The following is a 21,475-nucleotide window of genomic DNA, read 5'->3' on the forward strand; positions in this document are numbered from 1 at the left end:
CCCACTCACCAGACAGGCTAATGGAACGGTCCCACTCAAAAATCACAGACAGGGCTAATGGAACGGTCCCACTCACAGACAGGCTAATGGAACGGTCCACTCACAGACATGGCTAATGGAACGGTCCCACTCACAGACAGGGCTAATGGAACGGTCCCTCACAGACAGGTAAGGTGCTGTCCTCCCTCACAGACAGGGCTAATGGAACGGTCCCACTCACAGACAGGGCTAATGGAACGGTCCCCCTCACAGACAGGGTAAAGGTGCTGTCCCTCCCTCACAGACAGGGCTAATGGAACGGTCCCACTCACAGACAGGGCTAATGGAACGGTCCCACTCACAGACAGAGCTAATGGAACGGTCCCACTCACAGACAGGCTAATGGAACGGTCCACTCACAGACAGAGCTAATGGAACGGTCCCCCTCACAGACAGGGCTAATGGAACGGCCCCACTCACAGACAGGGCTAATGGAACGGTCCCACTCACAGACAGGGCTAATGGAACGGTCCCACTCACAGACAGGGCTAATGGAACGGTCCCACTCACAGACAGGGCTAATGGAACGGTCCCACTCACAGACAGGGCTAATGGAACGGTCCCACTCACAGACAGGGCTAATGGAACGGTCCCACTCACAGACAGGGCTAATGGAACGGTCCCACTCACAGACAGGGCTAATGGAACGGTCCCACTCACAGACAGGGCTAATGGAACGGTCCCACTCACAGACAGGGCTAATGGAACGGTCCCACTCACAGACAGGGCTAATGGAACGGTCCCACTCACAGACAGAGCTAATGGAACGGTCCCCACTCACAGACAGGGCTATGAACGGCCCCACTCACAGACAGGGCTAATGGAACGGTCCCACTCACAGACAGGGCTAATGGAACGGCCCCACTCACAGACAGGGCTAATGGAACGGCCCTCACAGACGGCTTGGAACGGTCCCCCAGCAGGGCTAATGGAACGGGTTTCCACTCACAGACAGGGCTAATGGAACGGTCCCACTCACAGACAGGGCTAATGGAACGGTCCCACTCACAGACAGAGCTAATGGAACGGTCCCACTCACAGACAGAGCTAATGGAACGGTCCCACTCACAGACAGGGCTAATGGAACGGTCCCACTCATAGACAGGGCTAATAACTGGTTTATTTCACCTTGTTCAGCTGCCATTAGTCTGTCTGGCCCAGTGAGTTATTGTTACCGCTATCTGCGAGGGGTAGAAAGAAACAGGGCTCCCCGTCCCCCTGTGAGTAGTTACAGGACTAGTTAGCAGCAGGTTACTCCAGGGCTTCGCCCCTCTTAGTCCAGAATCCAACAGAGCAGCGGACAGAGAATGCATGGAATGTACCACCACACTGAGGGGTCGTTGGGTTTTGGTAATATGGTAGAGTTGGATTCATGGGCTGAGCAGAGACATACTGGCACGGGTAGAAATGGTGTAGAGCGTGTATGTAAATATTAAGCTACCCTTACTATGCCTTGGGGGTTTTATTTCAGTGATAGTGCCAGAAGTAGACTTGGCTCCCCCCCATGCCTCAGTGGTACAGTCCGCATATAAAATACTGCGGTCGATGTGGGGACGGCTCACTGTTAGGGGCAGCGAAGCGGGCGGAGGGTCTTCGTTGATTTTCGTGAAAAAGGAACGTAACCGGGGAGAGCTCTGGATTCTATCAACGGGAAGAGCAGCGTCACTTCGGTAGGTGCTTGTCTGCTCCTTCCCAGTGTCCTATAACGTGAACCGGGCTCCCACCGGGGCGGAGAAACCGGAGAATAATAATAATAACAATAATGATGTGAGGGGCAGCGTGTATGGGGGAGGGGAGCCGGGGTGGGGGGGCTGGCAATGATGGGGGGAGGAGAGGTGTATTAGGGTTGTGCCTGCGGGATGTACCGGGCCGGGCTGGGATCCGCTGGGAAAGGCGTTTGTGGGGATCCCCTGGGGGACATGGAGGGGGGGGGGGGGGTCGGCGGGGGAATTATTTGGGGTGCGGTGGAGATGACACGGTGGGGCGATAGGGGGGATTTATTAGTGTGCATTAGGCATAGAAAATGGGGATTCAACTGGGGTGGGGGGTGAGTAGGGTTTATGGCATAATAGAAGGTGTATGGGTGGGGGGTACACTGGGCGGAGATGTAGGGTGTATGGGTGGGGGGTACACTGGGCGAGATGTAGGGTGTATGGGTGGGGGTACACCTGGGCGAGATGTAGGGTGTATGGGTGGGGGGTACACTGGGCGAGATGTAGGGTGTATGGGTGGGGGTACACTGGGCGAGATGTAGGGTGTATGGGTGGGGGTACACTGGGCGAGATGTAGGGTGTATGGGTGGGGGTACACTGGGTGAGATGTAGGGTGTATGGGTGGGGTACACTGGGTGAGATGTAGGGTGTATGGGTGGGGGGTACACTGGGCGAGATGTAGGGTGTATGGGTGGGGGTACACTGGGCGAGATGTAGGGTGTATGGGGGGGTAACTGGGCGAGATGTAGGGTGTATGGGTGGGGGGTACACTGGGCGAGATGTAGGGTGTATGGGTGGGGGTACACTGGGCGAGATGTAGGGTGTATGGGGGGGTACACTGGGCGAGATGTAGGTGTATGGGTGGGGGTACACTGGGCGAGATGTAGGGTGTATGGGTGGGGGGTACACTGGGCGAGATGTAGGGTGTATGGGTGGGGGGTACACTGGGCTATGTAGGGTGTATGGGTGGGGGTACACTGGGCGAGATGTAGGGTGTATGGGTGGGGGTAACACTGGGCTATGTAGGGTGTATGGGTGGGGGTACACTGGGCGAGATGTAGGGTGTATGGGTGGGGGTACACTGGGCGAGATGTAGGGTGTATGGGTGGGGGGTACACTGGGCGAGATGTAGGGTGTATTGGGGGGGGGTACACTGGGCGAGATGTAGGGTGTATGGGTGGGGGTACACTGGGCGAGATGTAGGGTGTATGGGTGGGGGGTACACTGGGCGAGGTGTATGGTGGGGGTACACTGGGCGAGATGTAGGGTGTATGGTGGGGGTACACTGGGCAAGATGTAGGGTGTATGGGTGGGGGGTACACTGGGCGAGATGTAGGGTGTATGGGGTGGGGAGTACACTGGGCGAGATGTAGGGTGTATGGGTGGGGGTACACTGGGCGAGATGTAGGATGTATGGGAGGGGGGTACACTGGGTGAGATGTGGGGGGGTACACTGGGTGAGATGTGGGGGTACACTGGGTGAGATGTGGGGGGTACACTGGGTGAGATGTGGGGGGTACACTGGGTGAGATGTGGGGGGTACACTGGGTGAGATGTGGGGGTACACTGGGCGAGATGTAGGGGTGTATGGGTGGGGTACACTGGGCGAGATGTAGGGTGTATGGGTGGGGTACACTGGGCGAGATGTAGGGTGTATGGGTGGGGGTACACTGGGCGAGATGTAGTGTGTATGGGTGGGGGTACACTGGGCGAGATGTAGGGTGTATGGGGTGGGGGTACACTGGGCGAGATGTAGGGTGTATGGGTGGGGGTACACTGGGCGTGATGTAGGGTGTATGGTGGGGGTACACTGGGCGTGATGTAGGGTGTATGGGTGGGGGTACACTGGGCGTGATGTAGGGTGTATGGGTGGGGGTACACTGGGCGAGATGTAGGGTGTATGGGTGGGCGGTACACTGGGCGAGATGTAGGGTGTATGGGTGGGGTACACTGGGCGAGATGTAGGGTGTATGGGTGGGGGTACACTGGGCGAGATGTAGGGTGTATGGGTGGGGGTACACTGGGCGAGATGTAGGGTGTATGGGTGGGGGTACACTGGGCAGAGATGTAGGGTGTATGGGTGGGGGTACACTGGGCGAGATGTAGGGTGTATGGGTGGGGGTACACTGGGCGAGATGTAGGGTGTATGGGTGGGGGTACACTGGGCGAGATGTAGGGTTTTATGGGAGGGGGTACACTGGGTGAGATGTGGGGGGTACACTGGGTGAGATGTAGGGTGTATGGGTGGGGGTACACTGGGCGAGATGTAGGGTGTATGGGTGGGGGGTACACTGGGCGAGATGTAGGGTGTATGGGTGGGGAGTACACTGGGCGAGATGTAGGGTGTATAGGTGGGGGTACACTGGGCGAGATGTAGGGTGTATGGGTGGGGGTACACTCGGCGAGATTTAGGGTGTAGGAAAGCATATGTTGGGCAGTATACAGCATAGCAATATACACTGTATACACTATAAGGTGTGGGGGGGGAATAAGGCTGTATACACTATAAGGTGTGGGGGAATAGGCTGTATACACTATAAGGTGTGGGGGGGAATAGGCTGTATACACTATAAGGTGTGGGGGGGAATAGGCTGTACACACTATAAGGTGTGGGGGGGAATAGGCTGTATACACTATAAGGTTGTGGGGGGAATAGGCTGTATACACTATAAGGTGTGGGGGGAATAGGCTGTATACACTATAAGGTGGGGGGAATAGGCTTACACACTATAAGGTGGGGGGGAATACGCTGTACACACTATAAGGTGTGGGGGGGAATACGCTGTACACACTATAAGGTGTGGGGGGGAATACGCTGTACACACTATAAGGTGTGGGGGGGAATACGCTGTACACACTATAAGGTGTGGGGGGGAATACGCTGTACACACTATAAGGTGTGGGGGGAATACGCTGTACACACTATAAGGTGTGGGGGGGGGAATACGCTGTATACACTATAAGGTGTGGGGGGGAATAGGCTGTATACACTATAAGGTGTTGGGGGGAATAGGCTGTATACACTATAAGGTGTGGGGGGGAATAGGCTGTATACACTATAAGGTGGGGGGGGAATAGGCTGTATACACTATAAGGTGGGGGGGGGGAATAGGCTATATACACTATAAGGTGGGGGGGTATACGCTGTATACACTATAAGGTGGGGGGGTATACGCTGTATACACTATAAGGTGGGGGGGTATACGCTGTATACACTATAAGGTGGGGGAGTATACGCTGTATACACTATAAGGTGGGGTGTATACGCTGTATACACTATAAGGTGGGGGGGAATAGCTGTATACCCTATAAGGTGGGGGGGGGAATACGCTATCGGATATAGGATGTCTGGGATGATACACTGGGGGGATGCATAAGTGAATACACTGGGGAAAATGTGATGTGATAGAGTTGAACTGGGAGGGATAGGGGGTATGTGGAGATAAACTGGGGGTGTATGGGGAATACACTAGGAGAAATAGAGGGTATATGGGGGGAGATAAGGTGTATGAGGGGGTACATATGGGGGTAGGGTATACTAATTGGATGGGGCATGGACTAATTGGATGGTGCATGGGGGGAGATATATGGTGTGTGGTACAACAGGGGGGTAACTACAGGGTGTATTGAGAGGTGACTCTGGGAGGATACCCTGGGGCAGATATGGGGGGCATGGAGGCTGTGTAAAGGGAATACATTGGGGCTGTTACATTTCCCCCCTAAGCTGTGTGCCAAAGGGAACTTACACAAACAGCCAAATTGGAATTAGAGTAAAGGGGGGGGGGGGGGGGGTTAGGTACAGAATGTGTGCGGCATACCTATGGGCAATATTGTTGGTTTGGGGGGGTAAACTGAGGGGTAGGGATGGGGTATGGGGGGTGATACGCTGAGGGTAGGATGGGTATGGGGGGGATATGCTGAGGGTAGGATGGGTATGGGGGGTGATACGCTGAGGGTAGGATGGGTATGGGGGGGATATGCTGAGGGTAGGATGGGTATGGGGGGGATATGCTGAGGGTAGGATGGGTATGGGGGGGATATGCTGAGGGTAGGATGGGTATGGGGGGATACACTGAGGGTAGGATGGGTATGGGGTAGATATGCTGAGGGTAGGATGGGTATGCGGGGTGATATGCTTGATGGTAGGATGGGTATGGGGGGATATGCTTGAGGGTAGGATGGGTATGGGGGGGATATGCTTGAGGGTAGGATGGGTATGGGGGGATATGCTTGAGGGTAGGATGGGTATGGGGGGTGATACGCTGAGGGTAGGATGGGTATTGGGGGGATATGCTGAGGGTAGGATGGGTATGGGGGGGGCTGAGGTAGGATGGGTATGGGGGGATATGCTGAGGGTAGGATGGGTATGGGGGGATACACTGAGGGTAGGATGGGTATGGGGGTAGATATGCTGAGGGTTAGGATGGGCATGGGGGGGGATATGCTTGATGGTAGGATGGGTATGGGGGGATATGCTTGAGGGTAGGATGGGTATGGGGGGGATATGCTTGAGGGTAGGATGGGTATGGGGGGGATATGCTTGAGGGTAGGATGGGTATGGGGGGATATGCTTGAGGGTAGGATGGGTATGGGGGGATATGCTTGAGGGTAGGATGGGTATGGGGGGGATACGCTGAGGGTAGGATGGGTATGGGGGGATATGCTTGAGGGTAGGATGGGTATGGGGGGGATACGCTGAGGGTAGGATGGGTATGGGGGGGATATGCTTGAGGGTAGGATGGGTATGGGAGGATATGCTTGAGGGTAGGATGGGTATGGGGGGATATGCTTGAGGGTAGGATGGGTATGGGGGGATATGCTTGAGGGTAGGATGGGTATGGGGGGATATGCTTGAGGGTAGGATGGGTATGGGGGGGATATGCTTGAGGGTAGGATGGGACAGAGCCCTCTGCCTAACCAGTTAGATGGTCCTCGGAGGGGTATGTGTCTCTCTTTCCTCCTCGGTGGGGCACAGCAGAAAATTATCCTCCTTCTACCCAAGTGCATGATGGGAAAGGCATGCTTCTGGCTGTAAGATAAGGAACTGTGCATGATAGGAAGGGTATGTTTATGGCTGAAGCATGAGGAGCAATGCATGATGGGAATGACATGCTACTGGCTGAGGGATGAGGAGCAGTGCATGATGGGACTGTAACTATGGGGCTGCCTATAGACTGTTCCCTGTGCTTAGCTTTCCTGGATCAGGCGGGAACGGCCCTGTTTCCCATTGTGTTAGTGAGTTCAGCTGCTGGTTGGTGGAATAACGGGGCTATTTTTACCCTTGTCGGTATCTGATTGCAACAGGCTGGTGTTTATTTGCCGGATTAGCCGGCCCCGTGCCTCTGCTTTTGTACTACAGGTTGCAGCTGGGTATTTGTAGGGTACATGGGGGTACCGTGGGGGTCCCAGTGCCGTCTCTATGGGCTTGAGGTAGCAGTGCTTTCTGCTTCATTCCTTGCTCTAAATACCTACAGGGAACTGCCCAATGGGGTATATTCCTTATTCTGTGCAGTTAGCCATTCCTGTCCATTCATGGCTTCTACATTTGCACATAGCTGTGACCCCAACCCTAAACTGTGACCCCTAAGCTGTGACCCCAACCCTAACCCTAAGCTGTGACCCCTAAGCTGTGACCCCAACCCTAACCCTAAGATGTGACCCCAACCCTAACCCTAAGCTGTGACCCCTAAGCTGTGACCCTAACCCTAAGCTGTGACCCCTAACCCTAAGATGTGACCCCAACCCTAACCCTAAGCTGTGACCCCAACCCCATTGTCTGTTCCTAGAGCTCTTAACTTATTAAGCGTTTGGGTGGTGATCCCCTCATTGACTCTAGTGTCTGAGAATGTGATAGGGACCTTAGATTGGAAGCTCACTGGGGCAGGGGCTGATGGGAATGTAATAGGGACCTTAGATTGTAAGCTCACCAGGGCAGGGACTGATGGGAATGTAATAGGGACCTTAGATTGTAAGCTCACTGGGGCAGGGACTGATGGGAATGTGATAGGGACCTTAGATTGTAAGCTCACTGGGGCAGGGGCTGATGGGAATGGGATAGGGACCTTAGATTGTAAGCTCACCAGGGCAGGGACTGATGGGAATGTAATAGGGACCTTAGATTGTAAGCTCACTGGGGCAGGGACTGATGGGAATGTAATAGGGACCTTAGATTGTAAGCTCACTGGGGCAGGGACTGATGGGAATGTGATAGGGACCTTAGATTACAGCCCCCCTGGCATTTCCAGTACCCAGAGGCACAAACAGCCCCCCCCCCCCCCAGCCCAATAAATAGTGACTGTCTGTGGCACCTTACAGCCCCCCTGGCATTCCCAGTACCCAGAGGCACAAACAGCCCCCCCCCCCAGCCCAATAAATAGTGACTGTCTGTGGCACCTTACAGCCCCCCCTGGCATTCCCAGTACCCAGAGGCACAAACAGCCCCCCCCAGCCCAATAAATAGTGACTGTCTGTGGCACCTTACAGCCCCCCCTGGCATTCCCAGTACCCAGAGGCACAAACAGCCCCCCCCAGCCCAATAAATAGTGACTGTCTGTGGCACCTTACAGCCCCCCTGGCATTCCCAGTACCCAGAGGCACAAACAGCCCCCCCCCCCAGCCCAATAAATAGTGACTGTCTGTGGCACCTTACAGCCCCCCTGGCATTCCCAGTACCCAGAGGCACAAACAGCCCCCCCCCCAGCCCAATAAATAGTGAGTGTCTGTGGCACCTTACAGCCCCCCCGGCATTCCCAGTACCCAGAGGCACAAACAGCCCCCCCCCCAGCCCAATAAATAGTGACTGTCTGTGGCACCTTACAGCCCCCCTGGCATTCCCAGTACCCAGAGGCACAAACAGCCCCCCCAGCCCAATAAATAGTGACTGTCTGTGGCACCTTACAGCCCCCCTGGCATTCCCAGTACCCAGAGGCACAAACAGACCCCCAGCCCAATAAATAGTGACTGTCTGTGGCACCTTACAGCCCCCCTGGCATTCCCAGTACCCAGAGGCACAAACAGCCCCCAGCCCAATAAATAGTGACTGTCTGTGGCACCTTACAGCCCCCCTGGCATTCCCAGTACCCAGAGGCACAAACAGCCCCCCCCCCCAGCCCAATAAATAGTGACTGTCTGTGGCACCTTACAGCCCCCCTGGCATTCCCAGTACCCAGAGGCACAAACAGCCCCCCCAGCCCAATAAATAGTGACTGTCTGGCACCTTACAGCCCCCCTGGCATTCCCAGTACCCAGAGGCACAAACAGCCCCCCCCCCCCCAGCCCAATAAATAGTGACTGTCTGTGGCACCTTACAGCCCCCCCTGGCATTCCCAGTACCCAGAGGCACAAACAGCCCCCCCCAGCCCAATAAATAGTGACTGTCTGTGGCACCTTACAGCCCCCCTGGCATTCCCAGTACCCAGACAGTCACTATTTATTGGGCTGGGGGGGGGCTGTTTGTGCCTCTGGCACCTTACAGCCCCCCCCTGGCATTCCCAGTACCCAGAGGCACAAACAGCCCCCCCCCAGCCCAATAAATAGTGAGTGTCTGGGGGGTATTTGTTGCCATTGGTGCATACAGTCCCTATTTATTATAGGAGAGGTGATAGAAATGTTTGCCTCATGGCTAATGGCTTTGGCTAGAGGAATGGCCTAATGGCTACGGGATCCAGGACAGATGGTGAAAGTAGAATGTATGTGTAAGGGAAAGCTGGGAAAGCTCTACTGGTGTTTGATCTGTTACTGATCCGCTCTCTGCCGGATATTCCCACCCGACACAAGCTTCTTAGCATTAGCCATTGGCTACTTAGGCACCAAAGTCCAATTAGTACCCAAAGCAGCTTGCCACTAAGCTCTGCCCGTTAGTTTATTAGCCATATATCTATATATCCAGCAGAGGAGGAACCCGCACAGGACTTATACTGGGGAGTAGGGATGCACAGATTCCCGCATTTGGTTCGGGATTTGGCCGAATCCTGGCATTTTTGTAAGAATTTGGTTTCGGCATATGCTAATTAGAATTTTCGGAAAGGATTAAATGGGCAGTGAAAATTTTTTTTTAACCCCTTCTGATCCTAATCAGCGTATGCTAATAAGGATTCCGATTCAGTTCGGTGTTCGGCCGTATCCTGCTTGGGTGTGTTCGGAGGTTCGGCCGTATCCTGCTTGGGTGGGTTCGGAGGTTCGGCCGTATCCTGCTTGGGTGGGTTCGGAGGTTGGGCCGTATCCTGCTTGGGTGGGTTCGGAGGTTGGGCCGTATCCTGCTTGGGTGGGTTCGGAGGTTTGGCCGTATCCTGCTTGGGTGGGTTCGGAGGTTCGGCCGTATCCTGCTTGGGTGGGTTCGGAGGTTCGGCCGTATCCTGCTTGGGTGGGTTCGGAGGTTCGGCCGTATCCTGCTTGGGTGGGTTCGGAGGTTCGGCCGTATCCTGCTTGGGTGGGTTCGGAGGTTCGGCCGTATCCTGCTTGGGTGGGTTCGGAGGTTCGGCCGTATCCTGCTGGGGTGGGTTCGGGATTCGGCCGTATCCTGCTTGGGTGGGTTCGGAGGTTCGGCCGTATCCTGCTTGGGTGGGTTCGGAGGTTCGGCCGTATCCTGCTTGGGTGGGTTCGGAGGTTCGGCGGTATCCTGCTGGGGTGGGTTCGGAGGTTCGGCCGTATCCTGCTTGGGTGGGTTCGGAGGTTCGGCCGTATCCTGCTTGGGTGGGTTCGGAGGTTCGGCCGTATCCTGCTTGGGTGGGTTCGGAGGTTCGGCCGTATCCTGCTTGGGTGGGTTCGGAGGTTCGGCCGTATCCTGCTTGGGTGGGTTTGGAGGTTCGGTCGTATCCTGCTGGGGTGGGTTCGGAGGTTCGGTCGTATCCTGCTGGGGTGGGTTCGGAGGTTTGGCCGTATCCTGCTTGGGTGGGTTTGGAGGTTCGGCCGTATGCTGCTTGGGTGGGTTCGGAGGTTCGGCCGTATCCTGCTTGGGTGGGTTTGGAGGTTCGGCCGTATCCTGCTTGGGTGGGTTTGGAGGTTTGGCCGTATCCTGCTTGGGTGGGTTCGGAGGTTTGGCCGTAACCTGCTTGGGTGGGTTTGGAGGTTTGGCCGTATCCTGCTTGGGTGGGTTCGGAGGTTCGGCCAAACCCAAAAAAGTGAGTTCGGTGCAGCCCTAGTGAAAAGCCACAAAGTATTTATTGGGGGAGACTAATGTCTCGGCCTATGTCAGAGACTGGGGGGGACTAATGGTTCGCCTATGTCAGGGACTAGGGGGACTAATGGTTCGGCCTATGTCAGAGACTGGGGGGACTAATGGCTCGGCCTATGTCAGAGACTGGGGGGACTAATGGCTCGGCCTATGTCAGAGACTGGGGGGGACTAATGGCTCGGCCTATGTCAGGGACTAGGGGGACTAATGGTTCGGCCTATGTCAGAGACTGGGGGGACTAATGGCTCGGCCTATGTAAGAGATTGGGGAGACGAATGGCTCGGCCTATGTCAGAGACTGGGGGGACTAATGACTATGTCAGAGACTGGGGGGGACTAATGGCTCGGCCTATGTCAGAGACTGGGGGGACTAATGGTTCGGCCTATGTCAGGGACTGGGGGGACTAATGGCTCGGCCTATGTCAGGGACTGGGGGGACTAATGGCTCGGCCTATGTCAGGGACTGGGGGGACTAATGGTTCGGCCTATGTCAGGGACTGGGGGGACTAATGGTTCGGCCTATGTCAGAGACTGGGGGGACTAATGGCTCGGCCTATGTCAGGGACTGGGGGGACTAATGGTTCGGCCTATGTCAGAGACTGGGGGGGACTAATGGCTCGGCCTATGTCAGAGACTGGGGGGGACTAATGGTTCGGCCTATGTCAGGGACTGGGGGACTAATGGCTCGGCCTATGTCAGGGACTGGGGGGACTAATGGCTCGGCCTATGTCAGGGACTGGGGGGACTAATGGTTCGGCCTATGTCAGGGACTGGGGGGACTAATGGTTCGGCCTATGTCAGAGACTGGGGGGACTAATGGTTCGGCCTATGTCAGAGACTGGGGGGGACTAATGGCTCGGCCTATGTCAGAGACTGGGGGGGACTAATGGCTCGGCCTATGTCAGAGACTGGGGGGACTAATGGCTCGGCCTATGTCGGGGTGCCTGGGGAGCTGAGACTTAAGTTGCCATCAATAAATACTTTTCACTATAAGTCCTGTGAGTGCGGGTTCCTCCTCTGCTCACAAAACTATGGATACATTTAGGGTTGCGCCAGTATAAAATGGGGTACAGTCAGATACACAAACACTCGTATTAGATCGGCATACCCTTATTTTAAAGGCGTTGTACAAAAAGTCCCACGTTTCGGTATACACATATACACATATATACACATGCACATATATACACATACATGCACATATACAGTATATATACATACATACACATATACAGTATACATACACACACACATATATATACACATACATACACTTACACACACACACATATATATATATATATACACATACACTCCTACGTTATCCCTGTGTCTTGTGCTTTTACATGAATGGACGTCTCCCTGTGTAACAAGCTCTGCTGCCTCTCAAGCTGTTTTTCTCATCCACTTCGTGTAATGCTGACAGAAGGGGAGGGTGGGATTGGGGAGGAGGGGCTAAACTGGGGCACCAGTGTCATCCAGCGGTGCTAGGGCACTCATGTAATTGTGGGGCAATTAGCAGGCAGGGCATACCGTGGGGTTCTAGTGGGTGGGAAGATGTGTTGGGGGGGTATCCATCTCTGGCCCCTAGGGAGGGGGGGGGGAGAGAGTGCAGCTGTTACTGCAGTTAAATCCACTTTGATGGGGTCGATCTAGTCCCATGTTTGAAGGGTTCGAGCCCAGTTGTGTTTAACTTGTACGACTGGAACAGCGTTGCCATTTGGCACTAGTCTAAAGCTTTGGCTCCGAGTGAGTCCATTCGGACCCTAACTTTCCATGTACCTGTTTGTCCACCGAGGTTCTGAGGATATGCCCCTAACGCAGAACCTAATCACTGGGTCCCAGTGTGAGATTGTCCCTTTGTGAAGCCCAGTTTCACACTGGTGATTAGTACAATAAAGGGGGGGGGGAGCCTTTCTCTAATCTCATCGTAGTTGGGATGTGATTGGTGGCACATTCCAGGCATGTGATTGGTGGCACATTCCAGGCATGTGATTGGCGGCACATTCCAGGCATGTGATTGGTGGCACATTCCAGGCATGTGATTGGCGGCACATTCCAGGCATGTGATTGGCGGCACATTCCAGGCATGTGATTGGCGGCACATTCCAGGCATGTGATTGGCGGCACATTCCAGGCATGTGATTGGCGGCACATTCCAGGCATGTTGGCAATTCGGCTGGGGCACATTCCAGGCATGTGATTGGCGGCACATTCCAGGCATGTGATTGGCGGCACATTCCAGGCATGTGATTGGCGGCACATTCCAGGCATGTGATTGGCGGCACATTCCAGGCATGTGATTGGCGGCACATTCCAGGCATGTGATTGGCGGCACATTCCAGGCATGTGATTGGCGGCACATTCCAGGCATGTGATTGGCGGCACATTCCAGGCATGTGATTGGCGGCACATTCCAGGCATGTGATTGGCGGCACATTCCAGGCATGTGATTGGCGGCACATTCCAGGCATGTGATTGGCGGCACATTCCAGGCATGTGATTGGCGGCACATTCCAGGCATGTGATTGGCGGCACATTCCAGGCATGTGATTGGCGGCACATTCCAGGCATGTGATTGGCGGCACATTCCAGGCATGTGATTGGCGGCACATTCCAGGCATGTGATTGGCGGCACATTCCAGGCATGTGATTGGCGGCACATTCCAGGCATGTGATTGGCGGCACATTCCAGGGATGTGATTGGCGGCACATTCCAGGGATGTGATTGGCGGCACGGGGCTGGGATGTGATTGGCGGCTCGGGGCAGGGATGTGATTGGTGGCAGGGGTGGGATTGGCGGCACGGGGCAGGGGTGGGATTGGTGGCACGGGGCAAGGATGTGATTGGAGGCACAGGAGAGACCTAAGTGAATGTGCACGGCAAGCAGGCGGGCTACCTATTTACATGAATGGCTGCCTATAGGTTAATGGCACAGCTTTGTTCATAGGGTTGGTAGGCCGCGTTCCTTTCTGCTGAGCTGACTGTCCCCTGAGACCCTCCTAATGAGATGGCTGGAGGGGGATTTTTCCAAGCTCTGTACCCACAACCCCCACAGAAGGCGAGTTTTTATCATTTCTGATGATGGGATGTACAGTGCTGACAGCACGGAATAAAAGCCTTTCCAGTCAGCGTGGCACGTTCCAGGCCAGAGGGCCTGCTGGGTAGGGAGGCTTAGCTGTATGTACTGCTGCTTTAAAGGGGAAGTTTAGCTATAAATTTACTTCTAGTTGTTCATTTTGTTAATATATAATATAAATATCATTTCGGGCATATAGGCCTTCCTAGTCTTTCTGCTTCCAAACTGCAGCCTGGTTGCTATGGTAAGTTGCACACTAAGAGCCAAGTAACCGGAGGAATTCCAGTCTGCGGGTGAATTGAACAAAACCCCACATTAATAGAGAAGATTGTAGATTAGTCCATAAAAACTTCATTTTAAGGTGAACTACCCTTTGGGCAAAATTATAGTGTAAATAAGTGCAGTGATGAAGGGGCATATTGCTGTGTATGTGCAGCTCTGGTTGGTGACATTGTCTTAATGGTGGTGGTTATACCTAGGTATATTGCCCTATAGCACTGGGGTATTTCCCCACAGCCAGTGGTGGTGCCCAGTGACTGCCCTATAGCCATGGTACTTGCCCTGGGGTAATGCCCCACAGATGGTGCTGTTGCCCAGTGACTTTGCCCTCTAGCCAGGGTACTTGCCCTGGGATATAGCCCCACAGGCAGTGGTGGTGCCCAGTGACATTGCCCTATAGCCGGGGTACTTGCCTTGGGGTATTACCCCACAGCCAGTGGTGGTGCCCAGTGACATTGCCCTATAGCTGGGGTACTTGCCCTGGGTTATTGCCCCACAGCTGGTATAGTTACCCGCTTCTGTAGCATGGGTTTATTTCACACAAGGGGGGGTATCATGCCAGGGTTTGTGCCCATGTTGGCAGATTAGTGCCGGACTGGTTATACCCACTACAGTTAGAGACTGATGCCCGGCTGGTGAGTAACCCCCTGTGTGCCACGTCCCTCTTTATTTCTGTAGCAACGCGCTCATTCTCCTGTCTCCATGACAACAGAGGAGCACATCTCTCTTTGCTGAGGTTCCCTCACTGCTCATTTCGTGCTGATTGTGCGGCTGCTGCGCGTGAGCGTTATTGTTTGTGCCGTCACACACGCGGGTTTATATGGAGCCGCAATCCGGGCAGAGCTGGGGGCCCCGGGGCCATATGGGACTGGGCTGACATCATACGGGTGGGTGCAGAGCCGTGCATGTCTGACACAGGGAGGGCTTATATATTCCCCCACCCGGGGGAGAGACCCTCTGTCATGTGACTAATACGGGCTCATCCGACCAAGGGTTGGCTAAGACTTAACCCTGTCTTATCAGTACATAGGGGCTCGTGGTCCCCAGTGTAGGGCTGGGTATCTCCCCTGTAACTAGGCATGAGTAGGGGCTTGTGGGCCCCAGTATAGGGTTGGGTACCCCCCTGTAACTAGGCATGAGTAGGGGCTTGTGAGCCCCAGTATAGGGTTGGGTACCCCCCTGTAACTAGGCATGAGTAGGGGCTTGTGGGCCCCAGTATAGGGCTGTGTACCGCCCCTGTAACTAGGCATGAGTAGGGGCTTGTGGGCCCCAGTCTAGGGCTGTGTACCCCCCCTGTAACTAGGCAGGAGTAGGGGCTTGTGGGCCCCAGTATAGGGCTGGGTATCCCCCTGTAACTAGGCATGAGTAGGGGCTTGTGGGCCCCAGTATAGGGCTGGGTATCCCCCTGTAACTAGGCATGAGTAGGGGCTTGTGGGCCCCAGTATAGGGCTGTGTACCCCCCCTGTAACTAGGCATGAGTAGGGGCTTGTGGGCCCCAGTATAGGGCTGGGTATCCCCCTGTAACTAGGCATGAGTAGGGGCTTGTGGGCCCCAGTATAGGGTTGGGTATCCCCCTGTAACTAGGCATGAGTAGGGGCTTGTGGGCCCCAGTATAGGGCTGGGTACCCCCCTGTAACTAGGCATGAGTAGGGGCTTGTGGGCCCCAGTATAGGGCTGTGTACCCCCCCTGTAACTAGGCATGAGTAGGGGCTTGTGGGCCCCAGTATAGGGCTGGGTATCCCCCTGTAACTAGGCATGAGTAGGGGCTTGTGGGCCCCAGTATAGGGCTGTGTACCCCCCTGTAACTAGGCATGAGTAGGGGCTTGTGGGCCCCAGTATAGGGCTGGGTATCCCCCTGTAACTAGGCATGAGTAGGGGCTTGTGGGCCCCAGTATAGGGCTGGGTATTCCCCTGTAACTAGGCATGAGTAGGGGCTTGTGGGCCCCAGTATAGGGCTGGGTACCCCCCCTGTAACTAGGCATGAGTAGGGGCTTGTGGGCTCCAGTATAGGGCTGGGTACCCCCCTGTAACTAGGCATGAGTAGGGGCTTGTGGGCCCCAGTATAGGGTTGGGTACCCCCCTGTAACTAGGCATGAGTAGGGGCTTGTGGGCCCCAGTATAGGGCCGGGTACCCCCCCTGTAACTAGGCATGAGTAGGGGCTCGTGGTCCCCAGTATAGGGCTGGGTATCCCCCCTGTAACTAGGCATGAGTAGGGGCTTGTGGGCCCCAGTATAGGGTTGGGTACCCCCCTGTAACTAGGCATGAGTAGGGGCTTGTGGGCCCCAGTATAGGGCTGTGTACCCCCCCTGTAACTAGGCATGAGTAGGGGCTTGTGGGCCCCAGTATAGGGCTGGGTATCCCCCTGTAACTAGGCATGAGTAGGGGCTTGTGGGCCCCAGTATAGGGCTGTGTACCCCCCCTGTAACTAGGCATGAGTAGGGGCTTGTGGGCCCCAGTATAGGGCTGGGTACCCCCCTGTAACTAGGCATGAGTAGGGGCTTGTGGGCCCCAGTATAGGGCTGGGTATTCCCCTGTAACTAGGCATGAGTAGGGGCTTGTGGGCCCCAGTATAGGGCTGGGTACCCCCCCTGTAACTAGGCATGAGTAGGGGCTTGTGGGCTCCAGTATAGGGCTGGGTACCCCCCTGTAACTAGGCATGAGTAGGGGCTTGTGGGCCCCAGTATAGGGTTGGGTATCCCCCTGTAACTAGGCATGAGTAGGGGCTTGTGGGCCCCAGTATAGGGCTGGGTACCCCCCCTGTAACTAGGCATGAGTAGGAGCTCGTGGTCCCCAGTATAGGGCTGGGTATCCCCCCTGTAACTAGGCATGAGTAGGGGCTTGTGGGCCCCAGTATAGGGTTGGGTACCCCCCTGTAACTAGGCATGAGTAGGGGCTTGTGAGCCCCAGTATAGGGTTGGGTACCCCCCTGTAACTAGGCATGAGTAGGGGCTTGTGGGCCCCAGTATAGGGCTGTGTACCGCCCCTGTAACTAGGCATGAGTAGGGGCTTGTGGGCCCCAGTATAGGGCTGGGTATCCCCCTGTAACTAGGCATGAGTAGGGGCTTGTGGGCCCCAGTATAGGGCTGGGTATCCCCCTGTAACTAGGCATGAGTAGGGGCTTGTGGGCCCCAGTATAGGGCTGTGTACCCCCCCTGTAACTAGGCATGAGTAGGGGCTTGTGGGCCCCAGTATAGGGCTGGGTATCCCCCTGTAACTAGGCATGAGTAGGGGCTTGTGGGCCCCAGTATAGGGCTGGGTATCCCCCTGTAACTAGGCATGAGTAGGGGCTTGTGGGCCCCAGTATAGGGCTGTGTTCCCCCCCTGTAACTAGGCATGAGTAGGGGCTTGTGGGCCCCAGTGTAGGGCTGGGTACCCCCCTGTAACTAGGCATGAGTAGGGGCTTGTGGGCCCCAGTATAGGGTTGGGTATCCCCCTGTAACTAGGCATGAGTAGGGGCTTGTGGGCCCCAGTATAGGGCTGTGTTCCCCCCCTGTAACTAGGCATGAGTAGGGGCTTGTGGGCCCGAGTGTAGGGCTGGGTACCCCCCTGTAACTAGGCATGAGTAGGGGCTTGTGGGCCCCAGTATAGGGCTGTGTACCCCCCCTGTAACTAGGCATGAGTAGGGGCTTGTGGGCCCCAGTATAGGGCTGTGTACTCCCCCTGTAACTAGGCATGAGTAGGGGCTTGTGGGCCCCAGTATAGGGCTGGGTACCCCCCTCTAACTAGGCATGAGTAGGGGCTTGTGGGCCCCAGTATAGGGCTGGGTATTCCCCTGTAACTAGGCATGAGTAGGGGCTTGTGGGCCCCAGTATAGGGCTGGGTACCCCCCCTGTAACTAGGCATGAGTAGGGGCTTGTGGGCTCCAGTATAGGGCTGGGTATTCCCCTGTAACTAGGCATGAGTAGGGGCTTGTGGGCCCCAGTATAGGGCTGTGTACCCCCCCTGTAACTAGGCATGAGTAGGGGCTTGTGGGCCCCAGTATAGGGCTGGGTATCCCCCTGTAACTAGGCATGAATAGGGGCTTGTGGGCCCCAGTATAGGGTTGGGTACCCCCCTGTAACTAGGCATGAGTAGGGGCTTGTGGGCCCCAGTATAGGGCTGTGTACCCCCCCTGTAACTAGGCATGAATAGGGGCTTGTGGGCCCCAGTATAGGGTTGGGTACCCCCCTGTAACTAGGCATGAGTAGGGGCTTGTGGGCCCCAGTGTAGGGCTTTGATCTAGAATGCATGGAACATGGTCACATGGAACACCATTGTAAGGCTACTAGACACCTCTAGCGTGCCCCTCCCTCCCTTACACGTGCCCGTAGGGTGCCCTCCCTGAAATGCATGCCCATGAGTTGTGCCAGCGCTGGGCCGGTCGGTGTTTAACCTGCCGGCCTTCTCCTTAATGTGTTCCAGAGACGCCGGCGCGTGGGAGCCGTACCTGCCAGCTCGAGCCGGGGGTCGCCCCTCTAGGGGTTTCCTGTAGGATTCATTTCTTAGCTGGGTCAGGCAGCCAATACAAAGCTGGAATGTGTCTGCTTTGCTTGGGGGGGATGTAGGGGGGAGAACAGAGGCAAATTGTGGGAGGAGCCAGGATTGTTATAGTGAGTGCTGATTTGCCTGGATTTGTGGTACTGATGTGACTAACGCTCTAACTGGGTTTCACATGTACTTGGAGGCCACGTGATAGGCCAGCCTGTATTTGGAGGCCACGTGCCACGCCTACATGTACTTATCGTGCCCCTAGGGTTGTGCCGCTGATTTCCCTGCCCTACTGACTTGCAATCCAATCACACAATCAAATTGACAGGGAAATGAAAGGCCTTTACGGCTGGGATGTAAGTGCAAATAATGAGGATTTCTATGGGCAAACACTGTGTAAATCTCTTACCCCCTCTCTCTATTTGCCCCCTAGGATTAACCAGCTGGATGCCGGGAGAGAAGGAACCACGTGTGAGATCTGCTGGCACCAGAAGCTGAGCTGTCTCTGCAAAGCATGATGGGACCTTTGCAGAGTCTCCTCCTCCTTTTCCTTACCTGCTCCGTAGGGGAGGGGGCCTCTGTGTTCCCCACCTTCGCTGTGTCGGACACCTCCCTCACTCACCTTGCGGTGCACAAACACACCGGCGATGTCTATCTTGGAGCCGTCAACCGAATCTTCAAACTCTCCGAGAATCTGACGGAGTTACGTTCCCATCTCACCGGCCCCATTGCAGATAATTCAAGCTGTTACCCTCCCCCAAGCGTGCGCGTCTGCACCCACAAACTGTCCCCCACCGATAATGTCAACAGGCTGCTGCTGATAGACTACACGGGCAAGCGGGTGGTGGCCTGTGGCAGCGTGTGGCAGGGCATCTGTCAGTTCCTGCGGCTCGACGACCTCTTCAAGTTGGGCGAGCCCCATCACCGCAAGGAGCACTATCTGTCGGGAGCTCGCGAGCCAGACTCTATGGCGGGGGTCATTGTGGACCAGGACGTGGAGCAGAGCAAGCTGTTCATTGGTACGTCCATAGATGGCAAGTCGGAGTATTTCCCCACCCTATCCAGTCGCAGGTTAGTGCAGGACGAGGAGAGCGCCGAGATGTTCCGCTTGGTGTATCAGGATGAGTTTGTCTCCTCCCAAATCAAGGTGCCCTCCGACACCCTGTCCCTGCACCCGTCCTTTGACATATACTACGTGTATGGATTTGTTAGCAAGATCTTTGTCTATTTCCTCACACTCCAACTGGACACACAACAGACGTTGCTGGATGCCACGGGGGAGAAATTCTTTACGTCAAAAATTGTGCGAATGTGCTCCGGCGACCTGGAGTTTTACTCTTATGTGGAGTTTCCCATTGGCTGCACCAAAGATGGAGTGGAATACCGGCTCATACAAAGCGCCTATCTGAGTCGGCCGGGCCGGAAATTGGCACAGGCGCTGGGCATCCCCGAGGATGAAGAAGTCTTGTTTACGGTTTTCTCCCAGGGACAGAAGAACCGCTCCAACCCACCTCGGGAGTCCGTCCTCTGCCTCTTCACCCTTAGCCAAATCAACCTTCATATCAAGATGCGCATCCAGTCTTGCTACCATGGAGAAGGAAAACTGTCCCTGCCGTGGCTGCTCAACAAGGAGTTATTCTGTATCAGCACGGTGAGTGGGTGCATTGGGGCCTTCACTGAAGCACAGGGTCCCTCTCCGTGGCGCTTCCACCTGAGCAGCCAGGAACATTACCCTTCCCACCATCTTTCATTTATAGAGCTCTGCCATACAGTGCTGTGCGGCTGTGCCAAGGGCAGGAGGGAATGAGGCTCAGCTTGTTGGAATGAGTGTAAGGGCAGGGGGTTGGTTATATGGGGAGCAAATGTTGCACTAGGTCGCTGGTACAAAGGCAAGTTCATACACGCAAGGAAGGATAGGGTTAATAAGGTTTGAGCCAAAAGTGCTACTGTACCATATGGGGTCCCAGTAGGTGGTCCCTCTGTGTTATTTGGGGTGAGAGGTACCCTAGTGTGTGGGGGCAGCAGCTTTGTCATCACTAACCCCCACCCCGGGGCACAGCCTGAAGCCCTCTGCAGCCTCTTTCCTTTCTGCTCCTATTCATACTTCAGTCTCTTTCAAGCCCTGCCTGGTTGCTATGGTTACCAAGACCCTAGCAACCAGATAGCTGCTAAAATTCCAAACTGGAGAGCTGCTCAGCGAAAAGCTAAATAACTGAAAAACCACAACAAATAAAAAATGAAGACCAATTGCAAATTGTCAGAATATCAATCTTTACATCATACTGAGAGTTTAAGAATAGCAAAATCGTGGATTACGTTTGGGATTTTGTGTAAGAGAGAGTTCTACTACTGCTTTATATATTTACATTGCCTTTGCACTTGGCCCTTAATTATGGTTCCTAATTGGTGGGGGCATTAGAAAGGCCAATAGGGGGCAATATCTTATTCCCCTGTCTGGGGCACTGCTGTATAATACTGGGTGTACAGATCTGCTTCATTCTGACTGTTTATTAGACCATTGAGACAGGCCTGTCAGCCCTATTGGATATTTAGGCAGCCACCTATATTTATACCCCCGGCAGGGCTGGAGTAGGGTGGGCAGAGGGAGGGTGGGGCCAAGGATTAGTCAGCCCTATTGGATATTTAGGCAGCCACCTATATTTATACCCCCGGCAGGGCTGGAGTAGGGTGGGCAGAGGGAGGGTGGGGCCAAGGATTAGTCAGCCC

General features: G+C 55.0%; 1 protein-coding gene across 1 annotated transcript; it reads left to right on the top strand.

Moving 5' to 3' along the window:
- Window positions 1-1,613: 1,613 nt before the first annotated feature.
- Window positions 1,614-20,995, top strand: plxna3 (plexin A3). Its single transcript, NM_001006865.1, is given in 2 exon segments — window positions 1,614-1,709; window positions 19,182-20,995. A coding segment is annotated over 1 exon segment (1,290 nt). The 5' UTR covers window positions 1,614-1,709; window positions 19,182-19,265; the 3' UTR covers window positions 20,556-20,995.
- The last annotated feature ends 480 nt before the right edge of the window (window positions 20,996-21,475 follow it).

Source organism: Xenopus tropicalis, chromosome 8 (assembly GCF_000004195.4).
Source record: "Xenopus tropicalis strain Nigerian chromosome 8, UCB_Xtro_10.0, whole genome shotgun sequence".
NCBI classification, from domain to species: Eukaryota; Metazoa; Chordata; class Amphibia; order Anura; family Pipidae; genus Xenopus; species Xenopus tropicalis.